The 10,721-nt window shown below is 61.6% G+C and overlaps 1 protein-coding gene across 5 annotated transcripts in view; it reads left to right on the forward strand.

The window, feature by feature from the left end:
• SLC19A1 (solute carrier family 19 member 1) overlaps positions 1-10,721 on the forward strand; it is a 26,201-nt gene that overhangs the window by 1,496 nt on the left and 13,984 nt on the right. For 3 of the 5 annotated variants that reach the window (XM_026447431.2, XM_026447432.1, XM_026447434.1), the window contains exons 2-4: positions 3,329-3,566; positions 8,895-9,654; positions 9,879-10,071. In XM_026447431.2, coding sequence (XP_026303216.1) covers positions 3,378-3,566; positions 8,895-9,654; positions 9,879-10,071 — 1,142 coding nt within the window. In that variant the 5' untranslated portion in view covers positions 3,329-3,377. The remainder of the gene's footprint in view (positions 1-3,328; positions 3,567-8,894; positions 9,655-9,878; positions 10,072-10,721) is intronic. The other 2 variants (XM_026447433.2, XM_026447430.1) reach the window with 1 other exon arrangement.

The following is a 10,721-nucleotide window of genomic DNA, read 5'->3' on the forward strand; positions in this document are numbered from 1 at the left end:
GTGGGAGACAGGCTGCATCTCACTGGCTGCGTTTGCCTGGGTGCCACCTGTGCACTGCTTGTTGCAATTGCTAATTGCTTTCTTTGCAAAGGGGCTTTGGTGGATTTTTACAATACCAGATAGTACAGTTTTCTGTGCTGGACACAGATGAGAAACAGTGCTTCTCGGGTGTTTGGGCCTGCAGCAGTGATAGCCGGAGGGTCTAATTATGCTCTTAGGAACCCTGAACTTGGTCATCTGAACGGGGGTGGGAGGGTGTGCAATGCTTTCTTCTTCTTCTTTTTAACTAGCAGGTGTTCCCACAACGCGATGAACATTCTTGGTTAGCCTTCCAGAGTAGGAGCTGGTTTAAACACGGAATGATAGGTGGTGTTTGCTTTTGTTTTGATTGCGGGTCTCCAGCCTTCTCAGGTGCTGGGAAGGACAGGGCCTGGGCGGGGGTGGTCACAGGGGACAGTGGGGCTGGGGATTTGCGGGGGCTGTTACAACCTTCTCCTGAGGCAGGGATTCTCACTGCTTCCCCGTGGCCCTCCTGTGTGGCTGGGGACTTCCTTCAGATGCCGGGAAGAGGCCTCAAGCTTACGGGACTGGGCTGGAGTCTAGGCTTCCCCTGGCTTGGGGCTGCATTTCTATGATGGTGACCAAGTTCCCTATCTTTCCTCTTGGAGGTGGTCTTGGTCATGCGCATCTGCCAGGGGGCTACGTTCATTGCACATAAGTTAAGCATGCTGGCAGCAGAGGCTGTTAAGACCAGCAGCACCCCCTTTGCTGGCTGAGACTCTGGCTGTCTTTCCAAGGAAGGAATGTTCTGGTCGCTTCTGGAGGTGGCACCTTTCCGAACAGGAGGCTGAAGTACCTGGGGCTCCTGGGGGTCCTGTGGGTGGTGATCTGTCTCCTGGGGCCGTGGACTGTGGGCCCACACCCTGGGCTTAGTTCAGCTCCTGACGGCTCCCCGTTGTCTGCGGTGATCTGGTTGCTCTGCGTGTCTGGGGATCGGTGCACCTGTCTAAACCTGCTGCCGGGTGGGAAAGTGAGCTTGACGGGGAGTCCCAGGGCCGAATGGGTCTCCCAGTGGGGAGGGGTGGGTGTGGTCCGAGGTATGTGCAGCTCTACCCGTGGCCTGTCTGGGCATCAGGGTCTCTGGGCATCAGGGTCCCTGGTAATGGAGCCCAACCTTTGTGCACTGATCCTCCCAGCTGTTGTCACAGGCCCTGGGGAGGCGTGGAATGCGAGGCCGAGGCAGGTGACCGTCAGATCTGCCTCAGCCTTGCAGTGGCCCCTGCCTGCGCTTCCTCCTGCCTGACTGGCTGGTTTCATTCTGGTCCTTTGAGAACTTCTGGAGTCCCGGCTGCCTCCCATGGGGGGTGCTGGTCCCATCATCTTCCCAGCTGTGCCCTGCCGTGGAGCTCTGGAAATCTTGAAGTTCCCCAACCCTTTCCCCGCTTCCCTGCGGCCCCCACGGCAAGCCCACCAGCCTGTGCCTCTTAAGGGCTTCCCTGCTGTCACCTGTCTGTGTTCCTTTGTCACAGATGTGAGTGTGTAGAGGTGTGAAGACGGGACCCGGGATGATGCTGATGGCTTTGCCTGAGTGGCCTGGGGAGGGTCCCCCTCTCCGGTCCCTGCAGGCCACCTCTTTCCTAAACCTGTGTGTCAGGTTGGGGGCAGTTCGGGGACCACTTCCAGCCTCAGTGGTCTCTGATACTCGGAGACTGAGTGCTGAGAGCTTGCGGCAGCTTTTCCTTAGAGTCCCTGGACCCCCAAAGCCGGCCTCACATCGAGGGATGCTCTGAGCCCGTGCTGGAGGGTTGGAGGAGACGCTCCCCAAATCCAGACCCTCTGCAGACGCCCCCCGCCACCCTCCCAAGCAGGCCCTATGGTGAGGCACACTGTCCGACTGTGTCAGGCCAGTGCAGACAGAACGGCGACCCCGCCCCATGCGGCTGCCCAGCTGCCCTCAGCATGTGCCGTGTCCCCACCCTGCCTGAGCAGCAGGCGGCCTTTCCATGAGCACTCTGCCAGGCCTGGCCTCCGGGAGCAGAGGTTGGCTGATACAGACCTGAGGTGCACCTGTGGGGGACCAGGGCGGGGTCCTGGCCTCACTGGGTTGGCTTGGTGTGGGCCATGACACACTTGTTTATGACGGCTCACTTTCGACTTACTTGAGAGAGAACTTTACACTGAGGCCTTAAATGGAAAACCAGCACTACGTGGCACCTGGAGACATGATTCTGATAAGCTACCCCGCAGCTAGAAGGCATGATTTGTGGTGGCGAGATGAGCTCTTGCCCGCACCAGAGGAGCCTTTCTCCTGGGCAGAGTCAGGACTGAAAGAGACAAGCCCTGGAGGGGGCTGCGTGCTGCTGCTGCTCTGCCACGTGCCCTGGCCGTGTGGGGCGGGGGTGCTGCTGGGATGGTCCCCAAGATGCATGTTGCCTCTTGGATGAAGGCCCGTGGTCTGGGGTGCTCCATTTGGAACGTGTCAGGTCCACTCATGGCTCCTGCCAGCTGCTTTTGTCTAGGATAACCTGCCTTCGGGGATGCTGGGGTCCCTGGGCTCAGGGGCTGGGCGTTGGCTCCATCCCATCCTCCATCCCATGCATGTTTCACCCTTGGCTGCCCTCAGCCCCCTCAAAGACAACTGCTTTTTCCTCTGCCCTTCCCTCCCTGTGGACTTGGCCTGCATGCCCTCCTGCCAGGGCACGGGGGCGCGTGTGTTTCCCACGCTCGTGTGCAGGATCCGACCCCAGGCTGATGGGGACCTGAGGCTGGTACCTGCAGCCACCCACTGTCAGCCACCCGTGGTGTGACCAGGTGTGTCCCCGGCCTCTAGCAGCGTCTGTTCTGCCTGTGCCCTCCCCGGGCCACCTGGGTGCTGCTAGAGCAGCAGCAGGCATGTGGGCTGCCCTTAGGCCTGTGGGGTGAGGTGTGCCCGCCTGGCCGCCATAGCCACACGTGCTGCCCAGCAGTGACATGAGTCTGGTATGGCCCCAAACCTAAATTTTGTTAGTTTAGTTAATGTAGTAAGTCAATTAGTTAATTAACTTGGTTTTGATTGGCGTTTAAATCACTCCATGTGACTGGAGACTTCCCTTAGCCTCAGACACCCTGGAGGTGGTGACAGCCTGGCCTGGGGGACTCCAGAGCCACTCAGGCGTGAGTGGCTCCCAGTTTGGTGCTGCGGGGTGAGGATGGGTCCAGGGTCTGCGTTCGTCTCCAAGGTGGTTGGTTCTGAGTGGTGAGGAGGAGGCCGGCACTGGGCCTCATTCTGCGGGGTGGGGAGGCCTGCAGACCGTCTTCCGAGCTGCCCTGACTCCACCCCTCCTTCCAGGCAGAGTGTCACCAGTGTCCCCTCCGGAGCTGCATGTGACCTGAGCAGCATGGTGCCCTCCAGCCCAGCGGTGGAGAAGCAGGTGCCTGTGGAACCTGGGCCTGACCCCGAGCTCCGGTCCTGGCGGCGCCTTGTGTGCTACCTTTGCTTCTACGGCTTCATGGCGCAGATGCGGCCGGGGGAGAGCTTCATCACGCCCTACCTCCTGGGGCCAGAGAAGAACTTCAGGCCCGAGCAGGCACGTAGGCGCCGGGGTGTGGGGGCGGCTGCCTGTGGGTGGGTGGGGAGCAGCTTTGGGGGCCAGGGTGCTTTTCCTGTTGGAGGCGTGAGCACCTGAGGCTGGAGAGGGTGAGTGGCCACATCAGCTGATAATGGTCCAGGAGGGAACCCGGCTGGGGTCTCACACCCCCTGCAGTGGGCACCATCAGATGGAGGGGCCTGGCTGCGGCTTAGTAACCAGGCTAGATAAAAAGTGATACTGTTCCTGCCGAGAGGGAGCCTGCCCCACCCCACCTGCCAGGCTGGGCTCATCGGCCCTCCTGGAGGAGGAAGCCCACATTCAACCCTGCTGGGCACCTGCCTCCAACAGACTTAGTGGCTATTTATCTAAAGAGATTATTGAAGGAATTTTCATTTAACTCAGCCATGAGGACAAAGGGTCTTATTGAAACTGTTCTAATAGACTTATGCCCAGTCGCGGGTCTCTCAGGCCACATAATGGTGGAGGCAGGAGCGGCCGTATCTGAAGCAGTTTCCTCCTGGGGCTGTGGGGTCCTTGTCCATACGGCACGTCCGCACAGGAGGAGCCTGGAAGCTCTCACAGGCTGCCGGCCCAGCTGATCACCCCGACACCCCATCGCAGGGCCCAGGGCCTGCTCACCTGCTCGTCTCAGCCGCTGTCCCCGTCCTCTGCAGCACAGCCACCTGGCCCCTGCACCCACATTGCTGTCGCTAGGCGTGCCTCTTGTTCCCCGCGTCTCCTGGCCGGAAGCCGGGCCCCCACCCCTCGCAGACCCTAGAATTGTGAAACTGATGTGCAGCCGAGGGGTGTGGTCTTGGAAAAGTGGGGGTGCTGCCCTTCCCGCGTGCCTGGCTCAGAGCACCATGTGTGTGTGACTGTGTCTAGTCCCACGGCCAGCACTGCTAGCCACCAGGGCGGGGTCACTTTCCAGGTGAGGACAGGGTCTTTTCCTGGCTCTGGCTGTCGGTGGCGGGGCTGGGGCTGGAGCGGCAGAGCCATCTCCTTGACCCCTCATGAAGTGCCTTCTGCTCCTGGCCAGTCTGCCCCTCTCCCTGCCACCCACTGACCAGATGGCATCTCTGCTCTTAGTGGAGGGCCACTGTCAACCGCCAAGGTTATTTATGGGGATAAGCATTATGTGTGGCGTTTCCCTTAAAATAACACGATAAGAAAAGTCTCTAGAGCGAAAATGTTTAAATCCCGTCTGCCTGCCCTCTCATGTTGCACATTAACGGATTACAAAGTAGATTCCAGAAATTAAGCCATTCCACCAGGCCTTGGATGTCATCAGAGGGACGATGGGTGCAGGCGCTCTGCGCACCTGCCACTTGGCGGGCCCCCCTGATCTCAGCCCCTCTGGCTGCAGGAGAGGCTGGAGGAGAGAGCTTTATCGCCCCCTACCTCCTGGGGTCCAACAAGAACTTCACACGGGAGCAGGCACGTGGGCGCCGAGGTGCGGGGGCGACCACCGGTAGGTGGATGGGGAACAGCTTTGGGGGCAAGGGAGGCCCAGCCTGCCAGGACTTGCCAGCCCCTGTTGTTGCCAGGCTTGTGTCTAGGAAGTTCGCGTAAGTGGTGTCTTGTGACTCAGCTTTTGCAAGTTGCTCTCCTGCCCAGTCTGACTTAAGAGATGTTCCACGTGGCTTCAAGAGTGTTCTTAAGCTGCACCTACCGGGTTGAACTACAAGGTGCTTATCTGGTGCTTTGCTGGAGGCGATTAGGGGATTCCGGCTTCTCCCACTGCTTGGTGATGGCTTCGGGTAGAGCATGAGCCGGCAGCCTCAGGCGGTGGGCCTTGACCCAGCTGGCCCGGGCTGGCATTTCCAGCTTAGTCCTGGGGCGAATGCTGCTTCCTCCGCAGCCTGCCACGGGCTGCCTGTGTTCCCCTCACCAGCTCGGGTGGGCTGCTCAGCGCCAGCCATCTGGCCGCTGTGAGGAGCGTGGTTTCATTTGCTCACATTTGCTCTGCCTCCGTTTCTCCCGCCGTGGGCCGGTGTTTCCTGGCATCCCTGCGGTTGCTGTCCTCCTTGGACCTGGTTCCCTCTTCTGCTTCCTGGGGACGCTGTGCCCTTGGGATCGGACTGGCTGTGTGTTACGTACGGTGTTTCTCTGGAGTCATTTTGAATTTGGCCGCATTTCCCTCTGGGGTTTCTGCTTTGAGTGGCAGCTGAGAGCGCTTTCCGCGGCCAAGTCCGTGAGGTGCTCCTGGGTGGGTTGCGGTTGCCTAGAACCCCACTGGAACTGTGCTGTGTGGTGGGAGCTGCAGCCCCCACCCTCCTCCAGGGAGACCCCCGGCCCAGGACCCTGTGCACAGCCATCCTTCCTGACCCGCGGCCCATGCCCTATCCCCAGCCAGTCCCTGTTGGGTGCCCTTCTCTGGCATCCAGTCCTGCTGCCCCACGCCCGGCCCTGCCCTCACATCCTGCCTGCCTTCGGGCCTTGCCCACCTTCCCACCTCCCTGTTCAGAGAAGCCTCCCTTGCTGTCCAGGTGTAAATTTGGGTGCAGCTCCCTGCGCTCTGCCCGTTCAGCCTGGACGCCAACCACGACCTGTGGAGAACAGGGCCGACGCTAGGCTTGGGCAGCAGGAGGCTGTCCTCGTGTCAGAGCCGTGGCCGCCTGACAGATGCCACCTCCCTGCTGGGACCGTTGTGGGGGCCCCTCCCCCAGCAGCCTTGTAAGTGGGTCGTAGGTCACAGCTCTGGGCAGAGCCTCCCTGCTGTCTGCCTGCCACGGCTGAGGAAGGGGGAGTAGGGGCCATCGAGGAGGTGCAGGGAGAGGAGCAGGAGGGCCCTGGGTGGGTGTTGGGGGGTGTTCAGGCTCCACCTTGACCCTGTGGTCTGCCAAGGGGGAACTCTGCACTCGGTCCCTCAACTAAGACCAGGAGGTGCCTGATGAGGCCCCGGCCTGCAGAGCCGGTTCCTGGTGGAAGAGGAGATGAGTGAGGTGGGTGAGGCTTCTAGGACCCCCAGCGCCCTTTTCCAGAGAGCCGTGGGCTCTGGGGAGAGCCTCTTTGCTGGCTGGCTACCATTTTGACTCTGGGCTGTGGGCAGGACCTGTGCCCTGGCCAGGGGCTGGGGCGGTCGTGCCCCCGCGCGGCCTCCTGTGTCAGGGGGTCGGGGTCCCTGAGGCCCTAGGAGGGCCCCCGCCTCTGAGCCGCTTCTTTCGGAATCTGCAGGGGTTCCCTGGGCTGGCCCCGAGGAGGAGCCTCCCGCGGTCAAGCAGGCCGTCAGCCAGGAGAGCTTACCCACAGTGGGGCTGCTTGATGTCCCCAGGACATTGCTGTAAACACAGGGCAGAAGCCGATGGCCGGCCCTGAGGCTCTCTGTGACCCGGCATGGTCACTCAGCCTCCTGGCGCCTGACCTACCCTCAGAGTGTCCTGGAATGTCCTGAGCAGGATGGAGTGCAGGAGGGACCTTGGGTGCCTGGTGCTGCTGGGACCACAGTCTTCAGGTCAGCCTGTTCTCCATGAGGGTGCAGACTCCGGGGTGCAACCTCAGGGTACCCTGAGGTGGGGTCTCTGGGCAGCCTTCCCCTGAGCCCCTGGGAAGCTTCTCAGCGTACTGGCCTGGCTGCAGGGTCCTGTTCCCCAGCTGTTCACAGTAGCCGGTGGCCAGACTCTGAGCACATCGGGCCACACATCTTGGGTGTGCCAGACACGAGACTGAGAGGCCCTGGGGAGGAGGCGTGGCTCGGCACAGCGCCCCTGTGCTGACCCAGGGTTTGGTCTTCTCAAGTGTGGCTGGCAGGGGCTGAGGTCACCTGGGGCAGTATGAGTAGGGCTGTGGGGTTGCCGGTTGTCAGGCCTGAGTCAGGTGGGGCCTGCTGGAGGCCCAGGGTCCAGCAGGGCCCTGCTGGCCCACCTGGTACCAACCTCCAGCGGATCTGAGGTGGGGTCTGGTGGGGCCCCTGGGCAGGGCCACCTGCTGAAAATGCACCTGGGCCCCAGGGGAGGCTCCAAGCATAAGGTGGCGCCCACACCAGTCCCCAGGGAGGGGCAAGGCAAGCGGCTTGGGCCTCACGGGGGTGGGGCCTCTTCCTCTGGACTGCGCCCAGGTGAGCCCAAGTGTGCCTGCAGAAACCCTGGCCCCTGCCAAGCCAGCTGGGGACATTTGGTGCCTGCCTGGAGTAGAGTCTGGGGCAGTGCCCTCTGACCTTGTCCTTTAGGAGGTAGCACCCCCAGACCCATGCCCCGCTCCACGTTCCCATGGAAGGTGGATATGTGTTGAGGCTACAGGCACGGAAGCCAGGCCTGGAGTGTCCGCTGGCAGCTCAGTGGCCAAGGCCGTGGAGCTGGGTTCCCACATAACATGTGATGGAGGAGGTGGGGGTGGGCAGGCCGACAGCCTGTGCTCCCCCTCCTGGGTGGGTGCAGGGCGGCTGCAGGGGTGCTTGCCCCCCTCCCTGCCCCTGGGTTGGAGCCTGGCCTTAAAGACCTTGCTCTGGGGACAAGTGTGAGATGGGACTGCGCAGCCCAGGGCCCTCTGCCCTTCCCCACGCCCTCTCTTTCCCTGTCTTTCTTTTCCTGTCTGTCTTCCCCTGCTGGGTTCCCCACAGTCCCTCCCACGAACCTGCTGTTCCTGATCCTGCTCTTCCTTTCTGTGCCTTCTGTTTTTGTCTCTCTCCAGGAAGGACGGAAGGAACTTGTGTTAGTGTGAATGTGTTACGGGTTACAGCTCTGTTTTCCCTATTGTTTAAGATGAAATAAAACCATGTTTTTATTCTATTAAAAATAGAGAAGCTGGCTGGGTGTGGTGGCTCGCGCCTGTAATTCCAGCACTTTGGGAGGCCAAGGCGGGCGGATCACCTGAGGTCAGGAGTTCGAGACCAGCCTGTCCAACATGGTGAAATCCCGTCTCTACTAAAAATACAAAAATCAGCCACACATGGTGGCACGCACCTGTAACTCGGGAGGCTGAGGCAGGAGAATTGCTTGAACCTCGGAGGTGGAGGTTGCAGTGAACTAAGATTGTACCGTTGCACTCCAGCCTGGGCGACAGAGCAAGACTCTGTCTCAGAAAAAAATAAAAATAAAAATAGAGAAGCTTAGATGAACAGGATTGTTAATAACAATTCCTTCTGTGGCTACTGTCAGCTTTCTGCAGGCAAACGCTCCCAGGCTCCCGGGAGGGTCGGGAGTCAGAGGTCCCTGTTCAGAGAGGAGGATGCAATGGGACATGGGACAGGGGCGTGTTGGGGAGAGGGGTCACACCAGGCAATGTTGGGGCAGGAAGCCATCAGCAGCCATGACCTCGGGCGGGCTGTGTCTGCTGCAGCCCCAGCATTGCTAACGCCTCGTGGGGCGCCTGCCCGCCTGTCCGCAGGTCACCAACCAGATCACGCCGGTGCTGTCGTACTCCTACCTGGCCGTGCTGGTGCCCGTGTTCCTGCTCACCGACTACCTGCGCTACACGCCGGTGCTGCTGCTGCAGGGGCTCAGCTTCGTGTCGGTGTGGCTGCTGCTGCTGCTGGGCGACTCGGTGGCGCACATGCAGCTCATGGAGTTCTTTTACAGTGTCACCATGGCCGCGCGCATCGCCTACTCCTCCTACATCTTCTCTCTCGTGCAGCCCGCGCGCTACCAGCGTGTGGCGGGCTACTCGCGCGCTGCCGTGCTGCTGGGTGTGTTCACCAGCTCCGTGCTGGGCCAGCTGCTGGTCACCGTGGGCCGAGTCTCCTTCTCCACGCTCAACTACATCTCGCTGGCCTTCCTCACCTTCAGTGTGGTCCTCGCCCTCTTCCTGAAGCGCCCCAAACGCAGCCTCTTCTTCAACCGCGACGACCGGGAGCCGGGCGAAGCCTCGGCTTCGGAGCTGGAGCGCATGAACGCCGGCCCGGGCGGGAAGCTGGGGCGCGCGCTGCGGGCGGCCTGCGGGGACTCCGTGCTGGCGCGGATGCTGCGGGGGCTGGGGGATAGCCTGCGGCGGCCGCAGCTCCGCCTTTGGTCCCTCTGGTGGGTCTTCAACTCGGCCGGCTACTACCTGGTGGTCTACTACGTGCACATCCTGTGGAACGAGGTGGACCCCACCACCAACAGTGCACAAGTCTACAACGGCGCGGCCGATGCTGCTTCTACGCTACTGGGTACGCGCGCCCTGGTCCCCGAGGCTCCCCGTTCACACCCCCTGCCCCGTGGATCCTTCCCCCGGAGGCTCCCCGCCACCTCCCCCTGCCCCGTGGATACCTCCCCCCAGAGCCTCCCGCCACCGCCCCCTGCCCTGTGGATCCTTCCCCCGGAGGCTCCTGCCACCTCCCCCTGCCCCGTGGCCCCCCAGGGCCGCTGCAACGCCCCATCCCTCCCGTCTCAGGTGCCATCACGTCCTTCGCCGCGGGCTTCCTGAAGATCCGCTGGGTGCGCTGGTCCAAGCTGCTCATCGCGGGCGTCACGGCCACGCAGGCCGGGCTGGTCTTCCTTCTGGTGCACACGAGTAGCATCTGGCTGTGCTATGCGGCCTTCGTGCTGTTCCGCGGCTCCTACCAGTTCCTCGTGCCCATCGCCACGTGAGTTCCAGAAGGGTGGGGAGCCGGGGGTGAGCAGGCACCAGGATCACACCCCGTTCGCCAGGTGCTCCCATCTTCCCGCCGCGCCCCAGCGACTGTGCCATTGCTGGCCCCGCCAGCCACCTGGAGCTGACCAGGGTCACCACTTGTCTCTCCCTGGGACCTGGGGCATCCCTGCCTGTGCCGTCAAGCTGCTACCCCAGGCCCTCCACGCTCCTCTCTGAAGCCTGCTGGGCTTGCTGCCCTGCTCCCAACCCCATCCTCCAGGCCCCAGGCTGCTGAGACCCCATCCAGGCAGGAGCGGGAGCATGCACCTGTGTGAGTTCAGCCTCAGCTTACACTCACACCAGGCACTCACACCACACAGACACACACCACACGCTCCCACATGGACACACACCACACACTCATGAACACACACCACATGCTCACAGACGGACACACCACACAGACACGCCACACCTCACATGGACACATGCTCACACATGGACACATGCTCACACATGGACACAACACACACACGAACACACCACACACGTGAACACACCACACACATGAACACACCAACACACACGGACGCACACCACACACACGAACACACCAACACACACGGACACACACCACACACGTGAACACACCACACACACGGA

This window comes from Piliocolobus tephrosceles, chromosome 19 (assembly GCF_002776525.5).
Source record: "Piliocolobus tephrosceles isolate RC106 chromosome 19, ASM277652v3, whole genome shotgun sequence".
In the NCBI taxonomy this organism is placed as follows: Eukaryota; Metazoa; Chordata; class Mammalia; order Primates; family Cercopithecidae; genus Piliocolobus; species Piliocolobus tephrosceles.